Source organism: Corythoichthys intestinalis, chromosome 13 (assembly GCF_030265065.1).
Source record: "Corythoichthys intestinalis isolate RoL2023-P3 chromosome 13, ASM3026506v1, whole genome shotgun sequence".
NCBI classification, from domain to species: Eukaryota; Metazoa; Chordata; class Actinopteri; order Syngnathiformes; family Syngnathidae; genus Corythoichthys; species Corythoichthys intestinalis.
In genome coordinates, this window is record NC_080407.1 from 19,716,528 (window position 1) to 19,743,091 (window position 26,564).

Here is a 26,564-nt window from a genome sequence, read left to right on the forward strand (position 1 = left end):
TTATCCGATTACTCAATTATTTGAACTAACTAGTACATCGATTAACTCATTCACTCCCAGCCATTTTCACCGGAGCAAGGCCCTTCGCTCCCGGCCATTTTACTGGATTTTGACTGATTTTGCAAGGCCCACAAAAAAATTCTGTTCTATTGCTATATAAACATGGAACCCACCAAAAGAAAGATTAGACTCTTCTTTCAGCAGAAAAAAAAAGTAAGTTCATATCTTTTTCCATTCTTTAGAAATCAGCATTAGAAAATAGCTTAGTTTGAGCAATTTTCCAGTTTCTGATGAAAAAAACGGAGAAAATGAGCTTTTTGTAAACGCAAAAATTTCAAACATAACTTTGACTTTAACACGGCTATTTTTTGCTTCAGTGACATCCCAAACATCTGAATAATGTTTTCCTTTTACAAAATAACATGAACAACCAGCCAAATAGAGCTTTTGATAGCAAAGTAACAATTTATTCACACTTACCTAACTGAGAGATGACGTTTGGTGGCTGCGACAGCGGTTAAACTTTTCCCTCATTGCCGACTGTCTCGTAAAGATGGATTTTTTTTTTGTCTTTTTTGTGGTGACCACTGTCTCGTTCGCCTGGGGAACTTATGTTCCTGGGGGGGAACTGGTTTGGCCGTGCGTGTTTCCGTGCAGGACACTCGAGCGTGCGGTGGACCTGAGCAGCAAGCTGCGGAGGGGCTCTGCTAACTTCCCTAATAAAGTTGTACTGTTTGAACTGGGTTTTGCGGTCTTAACAAATGCGCTACTGCCCTCCAGTGGCCAGTTTTATTGCTTTAAATTTGATTTTGAGGCTTGTTTTTTGTTTCGGCGATAGATCGGAAGCTCTAGATGCTTCTTGTACAAAAAAACGCAAAAGACGTATAAATACGTTTGTGGGAAAGTTAAGCATTTAAAAATAGAACGTCTTTATACATTTCTGGGAGCAAATGAGTTAATCAACTACTAAAATAATCGATAGCTGCAGCCAGAGTTGGAAGCTAGTATTTTGTGAAAAAGCTATGAGTGTGGATATCTAGACGTCCTATTCTATGCTACCTGATCGCTACTCCTGGCACCGACAATCTCTCTACCTGAGTGTGTCTATTTGCACCCAGTCATGCTTAAACCTACTTAGATGTAGAGGTGCAATAATTAATCGATGAATCGACAACTAATTGATTAGCAAATTAATCGACAACTATTTTGATGATGGACATGTGCCGATAACTGGTTTCAACGTATACCGTGGTATGAAAACGTCATGGCTTACTGTCCCTAAGGTATTACCTATTTTTTAAGTCCAAAAAATGCATGGGGAAATCCCTCGCTAGCATCTGCATGGCTCAACCCTCCCCCGCCGATTGTTGCAAAGTGTCAGTGAGTCAGCTCTGCTACATGATGTCTGGAGGAGGTGAAACTCCTGAACTTTTTCATCCCCATCGAAAAAAACGAAATCCCTGGTATGGGAATACTTCGGCTACAGAGAAGTTACAGACGGATGCGCCTTAGAGGAGGAAGGCCAGCCAAAATGTAGAACATGTTTGCGGAGGGTGGCTGCCGAGGAGGTAATACCTCCAATATGATTTTGCATTTTTGCAAAATTAAAGGTTAGTAATGCACCACCGCCCACCACGCTCACCCCCACAATAGTACGACCACCTGGACCCCTCACCACCGCATCAACCCTCCAACTACTAGGCCCAGGAAAGGAAAGGATTCCAACCAGGAGGGGGCGACAACTCGCCGCTCCGCCGGCAATCTGTGCATCAGGTTGCCCAGGTAGAAAAGAGTTCAGTTATATATAAGGCGGAAAAAGCAGAACGCCAAAAGGACAGAGTAGGGCAGCGCAGGACCGGAGCCCTAACCCCCCCCATCTCCCTCATCTCGTAGAGTATAATGTATGTGCTGTGTTGAAAGAGGTGCGGGAATGGCAGCAGTGGGAGGGCAACTGTCACGTCACCACCATCAGCAGTACCCCACCATATTTGTGGTTCGTCAGGTGGCTGAAAAGACCAATTCTGGAAACACAAGACTTTTGTGCAGTGTTGGCATAGGTATGTGTTACTGGGGGTGAAATCTGGTTTGGCCTCATGGATGGTAGTTTTTCTCTCCTTTCTAATTTGGAAATGTATTTTTTTTTTAATCAAACAATGTGATTTTCTGTTGTTTTTTTCCACATTCTGTCTCTCATGGTTGAGGGTTACCCATGTTGACAATAACAGGCCTCTCTAATCTTTTCAAGTAGGAGAACTTGCACAATTGATGGTTGACCAAATACTTATTTGCCCCACTGTGATAAAAGTTGTCCGAGAGTTTACGAGGACGCTCGCTGTTAGCATTAGCCTAATGCAGACGCAAAAGTGAATGTTATGCTAATGCTACGAGTTACATTTAGTGTGTGATAACTCAGCACAGACCTAAAAAGGCTAAAGCAACATTGCATATTCTCTCTTCCCAAGATAAAACAAATCTTACTGTATGTGTTTCAAAATAAGCCAGCCTGAACAGGACATTGGCGAGTTGTGGGGGGTGAAGCACGTCACATGAGTGACACCAACAGACACTGCTATGATGCAAGCTAACTACACATAAAATGTTACACGTTACGAACATGTGACTTTTCTGGCGTTCATCTCGTTGTGTTTTAGTCTCCCATGACACATTTTTAGCTCGTTATCGTCTCGTCATAATCATGACAAATTTGTTCGTTGTGGATTTTTTTCAGTTTCGTCATCGTTGACGAAAACAACACTGGCGCATTGCATTGCAGCACTACAAATGTAAATTACAATCAAAATTCATGTTCTGTGCTCACTATTTCTTCAGTTACTGTTTCAGTTGTTTCATTAATTGCTAGTTATGGAATTTGATAAAACTATTTGACAGTGGCACCGCAAGATTGTCATAAGACTATCATAATTATGACATGACACTGCCATTAGCATTAATGAATGCTTATGAAAGATGTCATTTTGTGTCGTCCGGCAAATGATCTCACTTTTGAATGGATGTAAAAGATCCAAGCTGGGCATAAATGTAGTTAGTGACATCATTTTCCGGATGACAACACGTAAAGTATTACGTATTAACCCACATCAATCAACAAATAAGTCACACTGGACTATAAGCCGCAGGATTCAAAACAAAGGGGAAAAGTAGCGGCTTATAGTCAGAAAATAATGGTACTTTCCTTTAATCAAACTGATGCACGAAAAGTACAACGCTGCATTAGGGCTTCTGTGCTTTTACGCTGCCAGGCGCCACTAAAAAAAAAAGGCCGCGCACACACAAAGCAGAGCATCATCAGCACCGCGTTAAATGGAGTTACATCACCATTTTGGCATGGGAGCCTTGCTGATGTGATGGCTACATCATACGGAAAGCAGCAGAGAGGTGAGGTCTTTAAACGGCGGTCATTGCAGCGAAGGTAATCACGATTGGATGGACGGAACGAAATGAAAGCGCTGCAGCACCCCCAACTGAGTGTGGGCAGCACTGTCAGGCAGTGAGTGTTCATTCACATGGGCTTCTTTTTTCTTTTTAATTGATGCGTGGCACTTCCTCCAACAATGTATGTTCTTGTATGTCATTTGGGGTGATCGCGCGTGGGAGATGCCTACTGTAATGACCGCGGCAGAGAGGGCAGTGAAAAAGGCAAGACAAACGAGGAGAGGACCTGGGAAGTAGAGGAAAAAAAGGATGTAGAAAAGTTAGGATAAGTTGAGAGTGGAGGGATGAGGAGAAACATTGCCATGGCAACAGCAGTATTTTTACCATGCCGCAATAACCGCTTTAGTCTGAAACTCTATTAAAGCGAAAATGATATACTGCAGACCCCTGCCGATTTGTGAATTAACATTGGCGAACTCTTTGCATAGAATATGAACTAGTGATGTTGTAGCAATGGACTTTAACGACAGCGAGGCTTCACACTACACTGTTTGATTGCAGTAAGACCTAAGGGTGTGAAATATTACCGAAAAAGATGATACAGGTAGTTCACGAACGAGTTCCGTTCCTGCGCAAGTCGGAATTAACCATTTAAATACCTCAAAACACCCTCTAAATTAATAAATAACTATCCAAAAACATGTATAACAGTATACTACTGTGTACAGTATACTATACGGCTCCGGTTTATTATCAATTCTCGTCCTCCTCGACCTCACTGCCGCAGTCGACACAATTTCCCATACAGTCCTTCTCGACCGACTCTCCTCCGTTGGTATCACCCAAACACCCCTTTCCTGGTTCACTTCCTACCTGTCCAACCGCACATATTTCGTCAAACTTGGCCCCCATAAATCCAGTTCCCTCCCTGTCTCCGCTGGCATGCCCCAGGGCTCTGTCCTGGGGCCGCTCCTCTTCATCATCTACATTCTCCCCCTCGGTTCCATCTTCCGCAAACACAACATTCACTTTCACTATTACGCGGATGACACCCAGCTCTACATATCCTCAAAACCAACCGCCTCCCTCCTTCCTTCCTCCCTCACCCTCTGCTTGGATGACATTAACTCCTGGTTGTCCTCCAACTTCCTCCTACTTAACAGCTCCAAAACAGAAGTCCTCTTAGTTGGAACCACCGCAACGCTCTCTATTACATTATAAGTTCTCTATTACCATCAACGATTTACCGATCTCTCCTTCGTCTCAGGTTAAGAGTCTGGGTGTCATCCTCGACAGCACACTTTCCTTCCGGTCACATATCAACAGCATTACCAGATCAGCCTATTTCCACTTTCGCAACATTTCTCGCCTCCTCCCTTCTCTCACCCGCCATACCGCTTCCACCCTGGTCTAACAAGTCCCTCCAGAAACTGCAGCTCCTCCAGAACTCAGCAGCACGCCTCATCACTCGAACCCCCGCAACACACCACATCACCCCCATCCTCCGTCAACTTCACTGGCTTCCCGTCAAACAAAGAATCAACTACAAGATCCTCATCATCACCTTCAAAATACTCCATGCCCTGGCCCCTCCCTACCTTTGCGATCTTCTCCGTCCAAACAATCCAACCCGTTCACTTCGCTCTACCACTATTCTTCCCCTCTCCGTCCCCCGTGTCCGCCTCTCCATCTTTGGTTCCAGAGCTTTTAGTCATTGCGCCCCCCCAGCTCTGGAACACCCTACCCCCTGATCTTCGCAGCATATCTACCCTATCACTTTTCAAATCTAGACTGAAAACACACCTGTTCACTCGTTCTTACCCACCATAACCCCTAGCTCTGTTATATTTTTACTTCTTTTTATTGTGCTTTTAATTTTTTATCCTTTTAATTCCTTTTTACCGTACTGTGATTCCATGTCTCTTGTGAAGCGTCTTTGTGTGTTTTGAAAAGCTCTCTAGAAATAAAATGTATTATTATTATTATTATTTACTTCATTATACTGTCCTCGCCAAGACGTTGGAGTTAAGTCCTAGCTAGACATTGAGCTAAGCTCCAAAATGACGGTCAGACTTTATTCAGCTGCTACCGACATCAAGACTTGCAGAATGAAACTACGATAAAATGAAATTAAATCAGTCTCATCTTCAATAACAGCAATTCAAATTTGAGTTTACAAGTAGCTGCTGATACAGCAATAACAAACGATTAGCATGTATTAGTTAGCGTCTGCAAATCATTAAAAACAATCACATAAACTCGCCCCCAGTATTCGACCACACATTAAACGGTACAAAAGGGGTTACCGTAATTTTCGCACTATAAGGCGCACCTGACTTTAAGCCGCCACCCACCACATTTTACAAGAAAATGGCATCATAAGACTGTCATAAGACCAAATACTTATTTTCCACTGTAATTTGGAAATAAATTCTTTAAAAATCAAACAATGTGATTTTCTGTTTTTTTTTTCACATTCTGTCTGTCATGGTTGAGGTTTACCCATGTTGACAATTACAGGCCTCTCTAATCTTTTCAAGTCGGAGAACTTGCACAATTGGGGGTTGACTAAATACTTATTTGCCCCACTGTAAATTTGCATCTGATGTGGGGCCAACTTCAGGCTGAAGTTGTCAACCAATGGCAACCAATGACTTTTCTGTATTGCAAGATCATCATGATCATGAAATCGTACCGTTGGGTACCCATTGGTCACCAACCCAAGTAAGACCGAGTCCAGGTTGCACCCCGCCCTTCCATTTTGTGGCGCTTGAGCGCGCCCACCGCTGTGGCCCGTATCGCGCAGCAGACAGGCGCGCCTCAGGACATCGGGAATAATTAGCCGTAACCCACCTGACATCAATCAGCCCACTTCTACAAACGTGCAGGTCGTCACCCTCCGCGTGACCTTACATACTAAGCAGACTGCTGTCACCAAAGGAGAAAAGAGTGTAGTAGTACGAACGTACGAGGCAGATTGAATTAGTGTCAATCCGGCAGTTTTACAATACATTAAATCAGCCGAGGCACAAAGCAAATGACTACGCTTAAGTGTGTTGATGGTACATGTACAATATTTTCTGAAAGCGACAACTGACTGTGCACCGTGACACGCCAGGGGGCGTGTCCTCCTCGCCAAAAAATGGCGCCTCTGCGATTAATTGCACAATTCAAGAGAGGAAGCCAACCGATTGATCATCCAGGCAGCCCTCCTTTAAACTCAAGGACAGTAGGCCGAGTTGCTCTTTTACACAAGTGGCGTCATTCAGCCGACTTGCAATGTCACGTAAGGCAGCCTCCCAGGATTATTTGTGCGATTGGTCGACTAATCTGTTCATAAATCTCACTCACACTGGGTTTTATATTTCTATATTACAAAACTGCGGAGAAAAATTGGACTATGCTCATCATATCAGAAAATGTTTATCTTTTCGAACATGGCTAATGACCTCACTTAAAGTGCGTACGACAAGATAAAAAAGTCTTGAATAGCATTATCATGTGAATTAAAATCATATTTTGAGACGATTTGACTACAGTGTATCACAAAAGGGCGTACACTCCTCACATTTCTGTAAATATTTAAGTATATCTTTTCATGGGACAACACAGACAAAATGACACTTTGTCTGTGTGCAGCTTCTTTAATAGAGTTCATTTATTTTCCCCCCTCAAAATAACTCAAAATATAGCCATTAATATCTAAACACCAGGCAACAAAAGTGAGTACACCCCTTAGAAACTACATCCTTAAATGTCCAAATTGAATACCGCTTGTCATTTTCCCTCCAAAATGTCATGTGACTCGTTAGTGTTACTAGGTCCACGTGGGCATAGGGAGCATGTATGTTCCCTGTTCCCGGGCTGGTGCCCGCTTGGCATCTCCGCTCATCTGCGTGGCTCTCGCGTGCGGTTGGATGTGTTTGGGTGCGCTCGGGTGGGGGGTCTCGGCTCCGGAATTGGCGATGGGGTGGCGTAGGGTCGGTCGCCAACGGGCTTACACTCACAAGGGATTCACACTATAACTGGGTTCTAGATCACAGAGCTGATTTGTGTACACTCTGCCACTTCCAATCACTTAGCTTATAGACTCCACCACCCCCGTCCCCTTCTTTCCCTGGTCAACAGGCCCCCCCACATGGTGTCAACCGGAAATACATCTAGCTGATGATAGCACCAACATATTACTAGTTAGTGTAGGCGTTCAATGTGTTTCTTGTTGTTGTTTGTGTTTCTCTTTTTTCTTCTCTTGTGTTTCTTTTCTTCTGTTCCCCATAACCCCTTCCTGTTCGCTGTTTTGACGTAATAAACGAGGTATGTTGAATGATCACAATGGGAGTATGTCATACTCACAACGTGAAACATTAAAAGTGTTCAGACCAATCGGACACTTTGACACAGAGAATGGAAGTCTAACAGCTAAACAGGACAGGTTTAAAAAAAAAAAAAAAAAAAAATGAGTGTGAGAGCTGCACTACAAATTTGAACACACCTGCTCTCTATGCACACCTGGACTTAACACTAACGAGTCACATGACATTTTGGAGGGAAAATGACAAGCAGTACTCAATTTGGACATTTAGGAATGTAGTTTCTAAGGGGTGTGCTCACTTTTGTTGCCAGGGGTTTAGATATTCATTTTATTTATTGAGGGGAAAATAAATTAACTCTATTAAATAAGCTGCACACCGACTGCTTTTCTAACTATGTAGCTAACGATTGACACTGTGGAAGTACAGCAGCACTGCCAAGTGACATCACCGCCCAGAGTGCATTGTGTCGTCAACAACAATGGCCACCAACTGGTTCAACTAATTTTTCAAATTTTATTAAAACAGAAACATCAAGAGATGTTCGAATATCAAATTATGATAACTCATAATAACATTAATGTTTTAAGAACTACAAGCCTTTCGCTCCGTGGTTCCCTTTAACAGAGTACAAGTAATGTTCTTTTAAGCCACAGTTACAGATTTTGCGTCTACTTCTGATGCGTCAGAGCTAGTAGAGTCTGACTGTCATAAGAGACAAAGTTTTAATTCAGTTGTACAGTGGGGCAAATAAGTATTTAGTCAACCACCAATTGTGCAAGTTCTCCTACTTGAAAAGATTAGAGAGGCCTGTAATTGTCAACATGAGTAAACCTCAACCATGAAAGGGGAAAAAAACAGAAAATCACATTGTTTGATTTTTAAAGAATTTATTTCCAAATTGGAATGGAAAATAAGTATTTGGTCACCTACAAACAAGCAAGATTTCTGGCTGTCAAAGAGGTCTAACTTCTTCTAACGAGGTCTAAAGAGGTCTAACGATGCTCCACTCGTTACCTGTATTAATGGCACCTGTTTTAACTCATTATCGGTATAAAAGACACCTGTCCACAATCTCTGTCAGTCACACTCCAAAGTCCACTATGGCCAAGACCAAAGAGCTGTCGAAGGACACCAGACACAAAATTGTACACCTGCACCAGGCTGGGAAGACTGAATCTGCAATAGGTAAAATGTTTGGTGTTAAGAAATCAACTGTGGGAGCAATTATTAGAAAATGGAAGACATACAAGACTACTGATAATCTCCCTCGATCTGGGGCTCCATGCAAGATCTAACCCTGTGGCGTCAAAATGATAACAAGAACGGTGAGCAAAAATCCCAGAACCAAACGGGGGGACCTAGTGAATTACCTACAGACAGCTGGGACCACAGTAACAAAGGCTACTATCAGTAACACAATGCGCCGTCAGGGACTCAAATCCTGCACTGCCAGACGTGTCCCCCTGCTGAAGAAAGTACACGTCCAGGCCCATCTGCAGTTCACTAGAGAGCATTTGGATGATCCAGAAGAGGACTGGGAGAATGTGTTATGGTAAGATGAACCAAAATAGAACTTTTTGGTAGAAACACAGGTTCTCGTGTTTGGAGGAAAAAGATTACTGAATTGCACCATGCCCACTGTGAAGCATGGGGGTGGAAACATCATACTTTGGGGCTGTTTTTCTGCAAATGGACCAGGACGACTGATCCGTGTAAAGGAAAGAATGAATGGGGCCATGTATTGAGAGATATTGAGTGAAAATCTCCTTCCATCAGCAAGGGCATTGAAGATGAGACGTGGCTGGGTCTTTCAGCATGACAATGATCCCAAACACACAGCCAGGGCAACAAAGCAGTGGCTTCGTAAGAAGCATTTCAAGGTCCTGCAGTGGCCTAGCCAGTCTCCAGATATCAAACCCACCGAAAATCTGTTGAGGGAGTTGAAGGTCTGTGTTGCCCAACAACAGCCCAAAAACATCACTGCTCTAGAGGAGATCTGCATGGAGGAATGGGCCAAAATACTACCAACAGTGTGTGAAGAATTACAGAAAACGTTTGGCCTCCGTTATTGCCTACAAAAGGTACATAACAAAGTATTGGTATGAACTTTTTGGTATTGACCAAATACTTATTTTCCACCGTGATTTGCAAATAAATTATTTTAAAATCAAACAATATTATTTTCTCTTTTTTTCCAACATTCTGTCTCTCATGGTTGAGGTTTACCCATGTTGACAATTACAGGCCTCTCTAATATTTTCAATTGGGAGAACTTGCACAATTATTGGTTGACTAAATACTTATTTGCCCCACTGTATGTGTATTAAGGGGTCGATCAATATTCTTGTACAATTAGAAGGTGCATCACTACATCACTACTTCAGTCGCATGATTACATGCACATTGCCTTGAGGTTTGGTTGGAACAAAGAGCATCCACAGAACTCACTTCAGCGGTCGTCTCAATACCAGTTCCCCGGTCACCAATGTGCAACATTCTTTATAAACACTTATCTGTCTGATCATGAGAACAAACCACTGAATGAGCTGCTTGAAATAGGCCCAATGGACAGTCCGTACCTTTACCTGGGGTGCATTGAATTGAGCATGACATTTGCACCTTATCTGCTCAGTTCCACCACTGACATAGACACTCTGACTCTTTTGTTTCCTGACCGGAACCAGTCTTAACCTTTGATATTGGTAGGAAACGATACTCTCGACACATTGACAATCATCCTGATAGGCCCTTTTAGCCCTCTGCCACTTGTTACCAAGGGGTTGTTTAAAAAACAAAAATCCTTCAGCCCTTTCTTACTCACATGCCGTGAACAGAGTTCAAATTCTTGGCCGTGAAATCCCGCCACGGCACCTTAACTAAATTTAGATGGCCGAGCAGTGATGCTCGGCAGGTCCTAATAGAGGCTGACGTCTCCAGACGCTACAGCCGATGCTCTTGTTACACTGCGCACTGTTGACGAACCACTGAACCAGATTGAAAGGACCGTGTGGTAGAACTCCTGTTCAGCACATTGACAACCTTGACTCTACTGTATAGCTTCATGCGGTAATGTTTCTGCCGCGATAAATGAGGACAAATGCCATTCTCGCAAAAGAAAAGCGCCTCCGCTAATTAAACCATGTCACTTCTTGCATTGAACTATTTCCGACACTTTGCATGTTCAGCATAAGCGCGTGACTCATTAGTTGCTAAGCGCTAATTCCCTTCATGCTCTCCTTTTTTCTCGAGAGCTCTCCGGGCGCCTCGCGCAAACCACTTCAGGCGTGACACAAAGGACATGTGATGGAGGTAAAGAGGCTTTGAGCGTAGATTTTGTCAGGAGTTCAGCGAGTGCGGCGTTCGCACAATAGGCTAACGTTTGCTTTGAAGAAAACAAAAACAAGAAAACTCACAATGAGTTAAAAGCACTCCATTTTACGAATGCAGGGAAGTCACGAGAACTGGCGTAACGTGAGCGAGAGACAACTAGTAAACAATAGAGTCCTGTAGCTTGCTAGGCACAAAAGCCCGTTGTTTGCTCTTTTTAAGCACGGGTGTTTTTGGTCCCGTCCTAATCTGCTTGTCCAGATGGTTGCATGACTCCCCGTACCCCCGCCTCTTGTCCCCTGCATCGTTAAAAACTGCAGCACAGCTGGCGGAGCAAGTGAGCGGGAATAAACTACAGCTGAGAGCCAAGCGAGCGGCAAAGGAACGCAAATTTGCGGGCGAAAAAAACTGAAGAAAAGTCTCTTACCCAGATCTGTGTTGGGGCCCGATAACAACTGCTTGAACTTATCCAAGCGTGACGCCTCCCTTTCTGTCATGGCCGGTGTTCCCGATGTGTTCTGGTCGGCCATGCGCGCCACCAGCGGGATGACAGGCCGGTGCGGGAGAGATCGCTGTCTGTACAGGGATCCGTGGTCACCTGCACCATCTGAGGATACGAGAGGCAAAACACAAAAATGCATGTTTCTGATTGAAAACTGCTAAAAAAATTCGATAAAGTCACAGCAGAAAGCAGTATTAAAGTATCTGAACCTTTTGGAATTTCTCACATTTCTGCATAAAATCATCAAATGTTATCTGATCTTTCTCAAAATCACACAGATGAAAAAAACAGTGTCTACTTGAACTAAAACCACCTAAACATTCATAAGTTTTCATATTTTAATGAGGATAGTATGCTTTCAATGACAGAAGGGGGAAAATAAGTAAGTAAACCCTCTGCCTAATGAGTCAAAGAGAAATTGGAACTAATTCCTACCAAACAATTTAATTCAAGTGTGCGCCCAATCACTGATGAGTCCACTATAAAACACCACCTGGTAAAAATTGTCTTGAAAAGAAGCATTGTCTAATGTGCATCATGGCTCGGTCAAAAGAGCTGTCTGAAGACACTCTACCTACCCACTTGTCTTTATTTCTCCTTTCTAGTTCTAATATCTAGTTGACTAGTCTCTTCATCACTAGTCACCCAGTGTCCCCTTTCCCTCCTCCCCTCTGGGGGAGGGGCTATTTTTCAGCCACATCCGCCTGACTATCCTGACACCCTATTGCATCTCTACAAACTGGAACTCCTTCTGCTAATACCCATCATCAGTCCTGGTGCATCTATAGCCTGTCCTTCCTGGGAGTGGATCTCTCCTGACTGTGGTTCTCCCCAAGGTTTCTCTTTTCCCACCGGGTTTTTGGAGTTTTTCCTTGCCGCCATGGTGGGTGTAAGGATAAGGGATGCCCAGGACATGAACTCATCTAATTCATCTACTGGCGCGGGAATGGCGGGGACCTGCCGTAAGGAGGTAACCGTGATATCACCCCCCCACCCCCCCTAAGAGGTCCCATCCATCCCACAACCTCAGTTTGTGATGCATTAAAAATCAAGGGGGAGCCGGCCCGGGACTGTACGGGTGAAAGGGTGAAAGATATTTACCGTGCAAGGTGAAGAGAGTGTGTGGATTAAGAGGCAAGCTCCCGCAGGCGCAGCCCCATCCACCAGAACCACCGGTCGCAGGGCGGGTGAAGCACCAGGGCCCCGACCAAACCCTGCCCAAGGCCCCCCGGGCACCTACCCCACACAGGCGCCACACCGAGCGCTAGAGCCCACCACACCGGCAGGAGACAATAAGCCCATCACGGTGCTGGATAATAGCTGCCAGTCGGGCACCTGGCAGCCATAGTATTAGGGTTGTAGGCGGGTCCCACACTTTTTCTTTATGGTGTGGCTTCCAGGGCGTGGCCTCCCCTCTGCCTGGGCTGCCAGTGGCGCGAGTGAGGGTGGGTCGGGGCCCCGGTCTCGCAATGCCCCATGGCAGCTCCTCGGCATTCTCCAGCTTCTGCCTCCCCCTCTCTTCTCTGCCTGGGTATCCGCCCAGTGCTCCGGCACGGGTCGCTGGCTGGATGCCGGTGTGTCGGCAGGGTGTCGCTTGCTTTGGCGGGAGGCCCTGCCCTGCCCTGGGCATGGTGGGCCGTTAGGGGTCCCGCGGTGTGCTGTGCCGGTTGGGGGGCTGCGGCTGTGGCTGGTGGGCCGGATGGGTGGGCGGGGGTGGGTGTGGGGTTTGGTGGTGCGTCCCCACTTCCCATCCCTGAAAGCTGGTTGATGGGAGAGCGGGTGGCCCGGGGGACCGGGCTGGATCCCTGGGAGGTGGGATGGGCTGCGCTGGCTCGCCCCCCCTACCCGCCGGATTGGCTGGATGGGGGCCATGGTCCTGGGGTGGCGCCTGCGCGGCATCTCCGCTCATCTGTGTGGCTATTGCATGTTTGATGGGATTCGCGCATGGCTGGATGTGATTGGCTGCGCTCGGGTGGGGGACCTTGGTGCAGGGATTCGGGATCGGGCAGCGTAGGGTGGGAACTGCTCAGACTAACCGGACACTCAGAATTCCATTCTCAGTGTCAAACAGCTGAACAGGACAGGTTTAAAAAAATTTTTAAAAAGGAAACAAGCCCTACCCCAGGCCCCATGGGCCCCAGGAGGCCCCGCCGATAGGACCGGAGACAGGCCAAGGGGACGAGACGTGACCCCAACCTCACCCCCGGGCCGGGAGGAGCGCACTGTATGACACCAGGGAGCGCCTTCCCGGTACCCGGTATGAGGAGATGTGGCCCAGGCCGGGCAGACCCGGGAGGGCACTGTGGTGGTATTGAATTGAATCGCAAATCCTATTGTAAGGTACCCAGAGCCACCCTTCCTTGCAAGCTTATTATGATATAATTTAACTACAAGAAGAGGGTTGAGACGACAGATGAGAGTACGATAGGGCAGGGTGTGTAATATTAGGAAAAAATGTTTAAATTATTTTTATTAATAATAACATACCCAGCTAATAAAAAATCTCGTATATAGTTCAGGATTACTGTACGACACAGAACACACAACATGAATGAAAGCAGCTGTATATGAATGAATACTTCCTTTGGCAAGGGCCATTTCCAGCCAGCTCGTTAGATGGGTTTCTATCAAAAGAATGACCCACTTTACATTAGGCGGAGGATTGCGCCATAGGCAGGATTACGTACTACATTGCGGCATCCAAATCTCCATTTTGAAAGCAATGTGACCATTTTTCTTTTAATGTTTTGCTCCGAGCATTGTCGCCCGGTGAAAATGAGTGTAATTAGTGTTTTTCACAGGGTTTTTTATTTTTCCATTTGAGTCACTGCAAGATGTGCGTGAGTGGAAAAGCCACCACAGCGGCAGGGACAAACATTAATTCGGTCTGCCGGAGCCCACATGTTGTTCCAGATGCACTCCAAAAGTGAATCGCAACTGCAAAAAAGAGAAGCGGGGACAAGTGGAAGTGTCCTCTTGCAGAGTTGTCTTTAATGTGGCGACAACATTAAACATAAACATGGCTTTCTGTTTACCCACCTTTCTAAACGCATCCACCGTTTGCCTCTGTAGTGTGAGTCTTTGCATCATTATCACCCCTAAGGTGTAAAATAGCTTGTCCTACATGTGCGCGTATCCGTGTGATATGAAGGCGCGTGCTCGGGCGTCTCCGAAGAGATGAGAGGAAGCGCTGGAGGGCAACGGGCTGTTTGTGTAATCGGAACATCACAACGGGACCGAGGGGCTGACAGACAGCCACGTAGTCCATGTTAGCAGCTACAGTGGGGCAAATAAGTATTTAGTCAACCACCAATTGTGCAAGTTCTCCTAGTTTACAATATTAGAGAGGCCTGTAATTGTCAGCATGGGTAAACCTCAACCATGAGACACAGAATGTGGGGGAAAAAAAAAACAGAAAATCACATTGTTTGATTATTAAAGAATTTATTTCCAAATTAGAGTGGAAAATAAGTATTTGGTCACCTACAGACAAGCAAGATTTCTGGCTCTCAAAGAGGTCTAACTTCTTCTAACGAGGTCTAACGAGGCTCCACTCATTACCTGTATTAATGGCACCTGTTTTAACTCATTATCGGTATAAAAGGCACCAGGTCAAAACCTCAGTCAGTCACACTCCAAATTCCACTATGGCAACGATTAAAGAGCTGTCGAAGGACACCAGAGACAAAAATGTAGACCTGCACCCGGCTGGAAAGACTGAATCTGCAATAGGTAAAACGCTTGGTGAAAAGAAATCAACTGTGGGAGCAATTATTAGAAAATGGAAGAATACAAGACCACTGATAATCTCCCTCGATCTGGGGCTCCATGCAAGATCTCACCCCGTGGCGTCAAAATGATAACAAGAACGGTGAGCAAAAATCCCAGAACCACACGAAGGGACCTAGTGAATGACCTACAGAGAGCTGGGACCACAGTAACAAAGACTCCTATCAGGAACACAATGCGCCCCCAGGGACTCAAATAGAGCTGTCCCGACTAGTCGACGTTGTCGACGTCATCGATGACGTAAATGCGTCGATGGGCAAAACATACCGTCAAAGAGTAATGACGGGTTAAAAAAGAATTACATGCGGATAAAGTTTAGAATGGCGGGCGCTCGCGATACAAGCGGTTGTTACTGGCACCCCCAAGGGGGCCGCTGTTATTTCAATGTGACCGGCATTGTCAGATTGAGCAAAGAGGAAGAAAGTGGAGCGAGAGGGAGAGAGATCGGTGAGTTGGAAAAGTGCGCGGGTAGCGCCTAGTTGAGTGGACGCGTCCCCCACATTTTGTTTTGGTCAATAAAAGTATCCATAAAAAGCCATCCGACACCTCTCGGTGTTTTTATGCACGCCGCCGCCTTCCTGAGGAGGAAATCTGACGAACCCGGACGAACTGACGACAACGAGCCAAGTGAATCGCCGGTTCACTCCTCACTATGGCGAGGAGTTGAAAACACTGCCAATTACCAAAAAGGGCAGAATTGGTAACACAAGAAAGCGGCATAAAGCCAAAAAAGCGGACCAGAATAGCCAGAGCCTGGAATTATTTCAAGGAAAATATGGAGGGTGCCACTTTGTGTACTCTTGTGTACTCTTAAGCTGAGCTCGCATACCACGGTAGCTCGTCGGATATGAACGAACACTTGAAGCGCCGTCACCCAAGTGTCATTTTCGAAGACAACAAGAAACAACAAGCTAGCGGATTGTAAGTCCATACAACTTTCTAACGATTTTTTTTTTATGGAAGTTGCCTTTATGTGCGTCATATCAACGTGCATTTTTATTTCATAAAATATTTAATATATATATTTTTATTTAATAAAATATTTAATACATATATAATTATATAAATTTTTTTGCAAATTATTATTAAATTTATTAGGATCATGGAAGCTCCCACTTGGGGAAAATATATACATATATCCTGTATATACATAATAAAAATATATATGGAAACAGCACTGGCCAGCTTACTTTAATCCATGACTGCACTAATGATAGTTACTTAATATTATAAAGTATTACATATAGTAGTATACTATAAAATTAATACTATATATTTAATTGTTGTTACTGTGGGTATGTGTGCCTTTCATTCAAAATAATTGTGGTAATATTTCAGTGTGCCCTCTACTTGATCTATTTTCAGGTTAAAACAAACAAAAGTTGAACAGTTTTTCCCCATCCCCCAAAAATGCGGAACACACACCAGAAAAAGCATCTGAACGCACACAAATTATTCTGAAAATGGTTGTCCGGGACATTGCAATTCATTTTAACATTTAGAACAATATAGACAATGACATACCACAAAAATAGTAAGAATTGTTTTGACTCCTGTTAAAGAGGTGAAGTCACAGTGTTTCCGTTTACATTTTTTTGCACTAATTAATGCCGGCAGCATTTGACCTCATTGTTTGTGATTTATTATTGGTATTTATGTTATTTATTTATACGTCAATCAAGAATTTAGGCGTTCCAAAATGTTTTTTGTGAATTAATAAGCTTGAACAAAAAAATCATTATTAAAGTACTAAAAAAAAAATTTTTCTTTAAATATTAGATTAGTCGACTAATCGTAAAAATAGTCGGCTGACTAATCAGGAGGAAGTTAGTCGTTTGGGACAGCCGTAGACTCAAATCCTGCACTGCCAGACATGTCCCCCTGCTGAAGAAAGCACACATCTAGGCCCGTCTGCAGTTCGCTAGAGAGCATTTGGATGATCCAGAAGAGGACTGGGAGAATGTGTTATGGTCAGATGAAACCAAAATAGAACTTTTTAGTAGAAACACAGGTTCTCGTGTTTGGAGGAGAAAGAATACTGAATTGCATCCGAAGAACACCATACCCACTGTGAAGCATGGGGGTGGAAACATCATGCTTTGTGGCTGTTTTTCTGCAAAGGGACCAGGACGACTGATCTGTGTAAAGGAAAGAATGAATGGGGCCATGTATCGAGAGATTTTGAGTGAAAATCTCCTTCCATCAGCAAGGGCATTGAAGATGAGACTTGGCTGGGTCTTTCAGCATGATAATGATCCCAAACACACAGCCAGGGCAACACAGGAGTGGCTTCGTAAGAAGCTTTTCAAGGTCCCGGATTGGCCTAGCCAGTCTCCAGATCTCAACCCCATAGAAAAACGGTGGAGGGAGTTGAAAGTCCGTGTTGCCCAACGATAGCCCCAAAACATCACTGCTCTAGAGGAGATCTGCATGGCGGAATGGGCAAAAATAGCAGCAACAGTGTGTGAAAAGCTTGTGAAGAGTTACAGAAAACGTTTAGCCTCCGTTATTGCCAACAAAGGGTACATAACAAAGTATTGAGATGAACTTTTGGTATTGACCAAATACTTATTTTCCACTATGATTTGCAAATAAATTCTTTAAAAATCAAACAATGCGATTTTCTGGGGTTTTTTTTCCACATTCTGTCTCTCATGGTTGAGGTTTACCCATGTTGACAATTACAGGCCTCTAATATTTTCAAGTGGGAGAACTTGCACGATTAGTTGTGGACTAAATACTTATTTGCCCCACTGTATGATAGGAATTTGGATTAGTTACAATCAATTAGTGCTGCAACGATTTGAGTAATTCGATTAGGAAAAATAGCTTTCAATCAAATTTCACTTCTTCGAGGATTAGTTTAATTAGAGTGATGTTGTCATGGATTGTTTTGAAAGTGTGGATACACTACCCTCAGTGAATATGCCACAACTACTAGTATATGTTTAATGTGGCTGAATCCAGCTGCTCCCTGTTAAGACCAATGTAGGTTATGTTTGTGTGTGAGCTAATATGTTTGTTAATGCATTCATTAATTAGTTAAGTATATTTAGCAGTTGTTTGTGGGAATATGTGTTTGACCTATTTGCTAAGAGCTTTATTAAAGGGAACCTCAGACAAAGACTTGTAAACTCTGAATAAGACATCATTGTTCTATTTTACTATAATATTGTATTAGAAACACATATATTCTTGCCATTTATTTAAAAATGTACAGTGGTATGAAAAAGTATCTGAACCTTTGGTATTTCTCACGTTTCTGCATTAAATGACCATTAAATTTGATCTGATATTTGTCAAAATCACACAGATGAAAAAACTCTGCTTTAGCTTAAAACACTCAAACATTTATAGGTTTTTATATTTTAACAAGGATAGTATACAAACAATGACAGAAGGGGGGAAAATAAGTAAGTGAACAGTCACATATAATATTTTGTGCCCCCCCCCCCTTTGGCAGCAATAACTTCAACCAGACGCCTTCTGTACCTGCAGATCAGTCGGACACACCGATCAGGACTAATCTCGGCCCATTCTTCTCTACAAAACTGCTCCAGTTCAGTCAGATTCCTGGCATGAATCATGAATCTGTCTTTAGGTCATGCCACAGCATCTCAATGGGGTTCAAGTCTGGACTTTGACTTGGCCACTCCAAAACGTGTATTTTGTTCTTCTGAAACCATTCGGAAGTTTACTTCTGTGTTTTGGATCATTGTTTTGTTGCAGGATCCATCCTCTTTTTAGCTTCAACTGTCTGACAGAAGACCTCACGTTTTCCTGAAAAACATCCTGATAAACCTTTGAATTCATTCTTCCAATAATGACTGCAAGTTCTCCAGGCCCTGAGGCAACAAAACAGCCCCAAATCATGATGCTCCTTCCACCATGCTTCACGGTAGGAATGAGGTGTTGATTTTGGTGAGCTGTTCCATTTTTCCTCAGCACATGACGTTGTGTGTTACTCCCAAACAATTCAACTTTGGTTTCATCAGTCCACAAAATATCCAAAACCTCTGTGGCGTGTCCAAGTGCCTTTTTGCAAACATTAAATGAGCAACAATGTTATTTTTAGACAGCAGTGGCTTCCTCCGTGGAGTCCTCCCATGAACACCATTCTTAGCCATTGTTTTACATATAACTGATGTGTGCGCTAGATATTGGACTGTGCCAGTGATTTCTGTAAGTCTTTAGCAGACACTTGGGGTCCTTTTTTACCTCTCCGAGTATTCTGCGCGGAACTCTTGGCGTCATCTTTGGTGGACGGCCACTCCTTGGGAGAGAAGCAACAGTACCAAACTCTCTCCATTGGTAGACAAATTCTCTGATTGTCGATTGATGAACATCCAGAATTTTAGAGATGGTTTTGTATCCTTTCCCAGCTTTATACAAATCAACAATCCTTGCTCGCCAGTCTTCAGACAGCTCTTTTGACCAAGCCATGATGCACATCAGACAATGCTTCTCATCAAGACAATTCTTACCCGGAGTGTGTTTTAAACCGTTTTTTTTTACAGCTTTAAACCACTCATCAGTGATTGGGCACACACTTGACTTAAAATGTTTGGTAAAAATTGGTGTCAATTGCTCTTTAAGTCTCCTTAGGCAGAGGGTTCACTTACTTATTTTTCCCCTTCTGTCATTGTTTGCATGCTATCCTCATTAAAATATGAAAACCTAAAAATGTTTGGGTTGTTTTAGTTCAAGCAGACACCGTTTTTTCATCTGTGTGATTTTGACAAAGATCAGATCACATTTGATGTTCATTTATTCAGAAATGTGAGAAATTCCAAAGGGTTCAGATACAAATACAGTAGAATGGAAAAAGTATCTTTGCTCCGTGCTTGACTATAATGTAATAAATGTAAGTACAAACGCCAAGTTCAATTCTGGCCCGTCGGCACTTCTCTCTAATGACACGCTGCCAGAAATCATTTGCATCATCTAATATCGTGTTTGCCGCTCACCTCCCAGGCGGAACTTGAAGTTTTTTTTCCCCGACTTTTGACTGAGAATGATGAGATAATAATGATAAAATAACGATCACCTCAATATGACAGCTTCGGTTGTAAAATTACAATTTCTTTTGGCCTGATGTCCCGTTTGACATGAACAGAATCGTGAAACAAAAGGTCGACTTTTAAAGGGAATGTAAAAGCTCTTAACCTTTCGGCGATCCGATGGGAGCTTCGCTTTGGGATTTCACCAGGCGACCTTCAGTGTCTAGACTTCCCTGGAAAGTCGAGGAATATTCCGGACTGGTTAAGTCTCCTTCCTCATCTTCCTCCTCGTCGTCCTCGTCATCCGCCGCCTCCTCTTGTGTTTCATCATCGGCGGGGTCATCCTTCTTTTGCCTCTCCTTCAACTTGCTGTGATTCTCAATCACCTGCGCGGAGGGTACCAATGATTTGACATACGACGTCTCGCCACTTCCGCCGTTACCTTATTGGCGGTCTCCATGACGACCTCGATGTTGAGGTTCTGCGCCGCCATGGCTAGCAGCTCGTCGTCATCGTCCCCGACGTCCCAGGCGTCGCTCGTGATGCTCTCGAACTCTTGGAACGTGGTGGCCTTCTTGGGCTTACCCGGCGTGGCGGGAGATGGCTTCTGGCCAGCTTTAATCAAGCTTGAACGAAGGAAACAACACGGTTGGAAAGTGTGACGAACAAGAAATTACACAGTCCGAGTAGTGATAATAATTCATTTAACAAATACACAGTAAATTTGCCATTTGTGAACTCAATGATAGGTAAAAATGCATCAATAAGTTTATTTAAAGCAACACTTGGTAATTTTTCAGTTTTGGTCGATTTTAGCGACACATCTGGACAAAAGCGGTAGTGTTTTGCCTTAATATTGGTGATGATATGTCAACCGACAACGAGTGGAATGACACTTTTTCCTCAAAATGGATTTTGCCATGTGGCATATTTTTTCAGTATGTGGCAAAATGAATTTTGACATGTGGCATACTTTTTTGGTATGTGGCCAAATGAATATTGGTTTTAGCATTTTTTGGGGGAGGGGGTGGCATTTTTTGGGAGTATATGGCAGTTTTGCAGGCCATGCATGTCCAAATTTTGCATTCATTTTAAATGACAAACTTGTGTGGCTGTGATTTTTTGGTCATCAAAATGGTCACGGCCACAAAATCACAGCAACACATGTTTTTTTTGTGGCATTTTTTACTTGCCATGTGGCATTTTTTTTACCATGTGGCAAAATAGACTTCGCCATGTGGCATTTTTTTTTACCATGTAGCGAAATGGATTTTGCCATGTGGCATTTTTTCTTTTCCATGTGGCTTTTTTTTGCCAAGTGCCAAAATGGATTTTACCATGTGGCATTTTTTTACCATGTAGCAAAATGGATTTTGCCATGTGGCATTTTTTCTTTGCCGCGTGGCAAAATTACTATTGCCATGTGGCAAATTGGATTTTGACATGTGGCATTTTTTTGGAATGAGGCAAAATTGAATTTGGTTTGTGGCATTTTTGGGGAGTGTATGTGGCATTTTTTGGAGATATATGTTAGTTTTGAAGGACATGCACGTCCATGCTAGACATGCACCTCCATGCCATTGACGGCTATGCACGTCCAAAATTTGCATTCATTTTAAATGGCAGAAAAACATGTGTGGCTGTGATTTTTAACTATTCACTTTACATTAGAGCGCACTGACATTCAACTGACACCGAAGTCAGGCCATGCCATCCAAATTTTCCATTCATAACAAATGGCAGAAAAACATGTGTGGCTGTGATTTTTGGCCATCATAATGGTAAGTCACAAAGCCACGACGCTTAATCATGACGTCACATGGCAAAATCAATTTTGCCACATACATACACGGCATACATGGCAAAAAAAACCGTCACACGGCAAAATCAATTATGCCACATGGCAAAAAAAAAGCCACATGGCAAAAAAAAAAGCCACATGGCAAAATCCATTTTTCCACATGGCAAATACCACTTTTGGTTCTCGGGCTTGCTGAAAAGGTGTCATTCAACTAGTTGTCGGTTGACATATCATCACAAATTTTATGAAAATATTTTAGAAAAGGTTTAAAGGTTACCTAGTGTTGCTTTACCTATAACTTAATTGAAATTTAACAAATACACAAAATTTTGGACTATAAGTCGCACCTGTCTATAAGCCTCCACCCACCAAATTTGACATGAAAACAGTATTTGTTCATAGATAAGCTCCACTGGATGACTGGTCCCTTGAAGGAGACAGTCAATCTCTGTCGCTACCTGCTGTCAACATGGTTTTCGTCCAACATGCCTCCTAGCAAGCATTGCAGCACTACAGATGTAAATAACAATCAACGTTCCTATTATGTGCTGATTATTTCCTCAGTTACTGTTCCAGTTGTTTCATTAATTGCTAGTTATGGTATTCAGTAACATTTTATTCGACAGTGGCGCCATAAAACTGTCATAAGACCATCATAATTATGACATGACACTGCCATGCGCATCAATGAATGCTTATGACAGATGTCATTGTGTGTCATCCGGCAAATGATCTCCCTTTTGAATAGATGTAAACAATCGAAACTGGACATAAATGAAGTTAGTGACATAATTTGCTGGATGATACTTAATAATATCTGTCACAATCATTCATTGATGCCCATAATAGTGTCATACACCATACAGAATACTTTGATTTGCGAGAGAGACATGCAAACGCCACATATCCTACATTCAATTTAACGACTAGAACATTCAAAACAAACTGGACAAACAAGAAAAATCTGTCTCTTCGTAGCTTGATTTTCTGGTAAAGGCACTTCCGCCTCTTTCACAATCCGCCCTACAAACTAAACAACAAATGCAGTCAATTCACGACACGGCACACGTACAAATTGCACTTACTTAGCGTGAAGAAGTGGGTCAAAAGGTGGATGTTGTGCGCCATACACATGCTGAATGCTAAGGAAAGTGACAAAAAGAACACTCAATGCTCATGCTTATTAAAGAAAAACAACATAGGAGAGAATCAGCCAGCCATTTTACAAACAAATCAGAGTTTATTTGCGCAGCTGTGGAGAGTGATGTATTTGATTGCGATAGCTTTTAGCATCGCGTGTTTAGCCGGGTGAAAAAGTGCGTGCGACGCCGCAATGAGGCGAATGCACTGCCCGCACAAGAGTCGATAAAGTCGCTATTATTCTGCTTGACAACTTGTCAGTAGCTTGAAGTGATCGTCGCTTCCGATTGACAGCAATAAGACTGAAAGTGAGTTAGCCTAGCGATGCTAATGTAGTCATTCGGAAGGGAACACGTCACTCACCTGCCGGGAACCTTCGCCGCGTTTCTTTTCCAGAACTGCTTTTTATTAGCGTCACCCGACATTTTCTCCTTTCGGGTCCGAACGGTACCTAAAAACAGAAACCTGGGCGCTGTCGCCACTTCTGAAATGTCAAATCAGAGCTTATTTACTCCAGGTTCCTTGTTTCAAAACTCAGAGAGCTGCCATGTTGAGACTGGCTCATCGGCGAGTAAGCTCGTCGCTGATTGGCCGAGGCGATTTTTTCGGGTTGCGGACAAATCACAAGTGAGATCTGCCCTCGGGTGGGTGACGTCATGATTAAGCGTCGTGGCTTTGTTGACAAATTCAAAATGTCAATCAAATTTGACAGTTTGTGAAAACCTAAAAGTGTGATAATATTCATTAATTTTTCAGATGTCCAATATTGTAATTCATGATATTCTATCGTTTAAGTGAATTATAAATACATGTGAAAAAGTTAAAATCTGAATTTAAAACTACAAACGGTTTTAAGGACTATTTAAGGATTAGGCGAAATTGTAGCGAGGAGCCCCCCTCACCCAACCATGACAATATATTGTATAGTTTATAAATATTGCTTTTACTACTCAAAGGGTTAATGGTTTAAAGCCAGAACACTATGGGAAAACTTATTTCTAAATAAAAATGAATAGCAAATTATCCTTTCCGCACTTGATTCACTTTGTTCATATAGTAAGTACAGTGATCCCTCGTTTTTCTCAGTTTATGGGGACCAGAAGCCGCCGCGATAAGTAAAAAACCGTGAAATAGCACCCCACTCCCCCCAAAAAATGTGTATCTTCAATGTATGTTTTCAAAATTAGCACTGGAAAGAGATACATATAAGACAAGTTTCCTCATTTTTTTTCCCAAAATAGAATTTTATAAAAATTTATATAGATATATATTTTAATCAATGTTTTTAAGCACTTCATATGTAGTAATAATGATAAGTTTTAAACAAGTTACTGTCCCACCAAATTAATTTTATACAAGAATAATGTGGAAAAATGCTTGTCTTTATTAAATGCTTCATTGAGTGAGTCCACTCAAATCCACTCAAGCCGCTCACCTACACGCAATGAGTTGCCACAGCAACTGTTTAACAAGCTAAACGATGACTGACGCATGCGGCGCTTTGAAACTTTGGCATCTGTCAACATCGTTAACTTTAATAGGCAAGTCCAGTGCACTGCCTGACCAACAAAGAGCAGGGCGAGGGAAGGAGGGAGAGTAAGACTACGCGATCGGTTCGGGACAGCTCATCTGTACTTTTTTTTTTTTTTTTTTAATTGGAAAAATAATCCGCGATGGACTGAGGCCGCATAGTTTGAAGCGCGAAGTAGCGAGGGATCACTGTATAAACACAATTTTCGGAAACAAATAGCCAGAGAATCCTCAACACTGTTGGCTTCTTGGGCTTCAAGACCGCTTGATATCGCCATAGAGCAGATGAACCACTATGAAGCTTTGAATTAATGGGTTTCATTGCTTCAAGAAGCTTCATTTGGATATCACTGTGCAATGTAATCTCTCACTTCCAGAGACAACCTATGCTGCCACCTGCTCTCAACACTGTCGTCGTATAAAATATTGCCACTCATGCTTCCTAGCATTCAATGTGGCCCTGTCAAAAAAGTTCATGTTCTGTGGTAATTATTTCTTCAGTTACTGTTCCGGTTGTTTCATGAATTGCTCGTCATACTATCGAATTAGCTGTTTTTTGATAAGTTAGTATTATTCAGAAATTGTTAATCACATTGTAAATACTTATATGTAGTATATCGAAACGTATCTGATATGTTAGGAAAAATTAGGGAAGCATAGCATGATGACCCCCCCCCCCCCCCAAGCAAATTAGCGCCCCCTCCACTAGATGGTGCTCTATGCAACCACCTAGCTCGCCTATGCACAGGGCGAGCCCTGATTTTACTGCTAAATGAATGCAAAAAAAAAAATCATATAAATAGAATGCAATATCAATGCTTGATAGGCAGGTTTTGACCATACTGGCCTAAAGGGGGTTTCCTTTTTTGACACAAATAAGTATTTAGTTGATTAGCCTGGAAAAGGGTTCAAGTCAATGTATGCCCTAAAATTGGCAGGTCATTTTTTTAAACATTGAAATTGAATTGACTTCTGGTAAAAGGTTGTTATAGAAATTTGTGATATCCCCACTGTGTTTCATTCAAATTCAGTCGATAAAATAACTAATATACGTAGGAAAGGAATCCAAAACAATTGTTATTGTTTTATTGTTCTGGATAAACTATCTTTTTTCATGTGTTGTTTTTAAATCAAAATTAATTATTTAAGGTTTTCTTTTTGTCCCCAGTGTCACTGTCAACTTTCTTAAATTGTGTTTATGTCCCTTAAGAAAATTTTCCATTGATAAATGACATCAGTCTTCTGCGATGATATCACACCAGTGGAGGGAAATTTGACTGTGGTAAGCAATTTTAATGTTTACCTCCTTTAAAAATCAGATTTTGCATTTTTAGGGCCGACATTCAAGTGTGCTCGGTCATAACATGTCCACTCTGCTAAAGCTGTACATTAAAGAAATTGAATCATTTGCAAAGGTTTACTTGTAAAATGATACATTTCTCATCGAGTAGACAAAGTCATCTTAGCTATTTTGCTAGCAAAAATAGTAGTTTGAGGGCTAACTTTAGCACAAAATGTCCCCTCTGTTAGTGTCCACTCTGTTACCCTATTAAAAATATGATCCGTTAAAGCTTTAACTTGAGAAAGTGAACTCATAGGCTGCAATTGAGTGCTAAATGAATGCAAAAAATCAGAAAGCGAGAACCAAAAGTGGTATTTGCCCTGTGGCCAAATTGATTTTGCCATGTGGAAAAATTGATTTTGCCATGTGGCATTTTTTCTTTGCCATGTGGCAAAATGTATTTTGACATGTGGCAGTTTTTCTTTGC

General features: G+C 42.7%; 1 protein-coding gene across 4 annotated transcripts in view; it reads right to left on the minus strand.

Annotated features, from left to right (window-relative positions):
- tbc1d22a (TBC1 domain family, member 22a) overlaps window positions 1–23,850 on the minus strand; it is a 250,173-nt gene extending 226,323 nt beyond the window's left edge. For 2 of the 4 annotated variants that reach the window (XR_009066751.1, XM_057855709.1), the window contains exons 1-5: window positions 23,629–23,849; window positions 23,211–23,267; window positions 20,767–20,950; window positions 20,491–20,710; window positions 11,461–11,640 (exon numbers count right to left, since the gene is read on the minus strand). Coding sequence is in view for 3 of the 4 variants with exons in the window: in XM_057855709.1 (XP_057711692.1) it covers window positions 11,461–11,640; window positions 20,491–20,710; window positions 20,767–20,950; window positions 23,211–23,267; window positions 23,629–23,690 (703 nt within the window). In the remaining variant the exon portion in view is untranslated. Of the gene's footprint in view, window positions 1–11,460; window positions 11,641–20,490; window positions 20,711–20,766; window positions 20,951–23,210; window positions 23,268–23,628 lie in introns of all 4 variants that reach the window. The other 2 variants (XM_057855710.1, XM_057855711.1) reach the window with 1 other exon arrangement.
- Window positions 23,851–26,564: the final 2,714 nt, after the last annotated feature.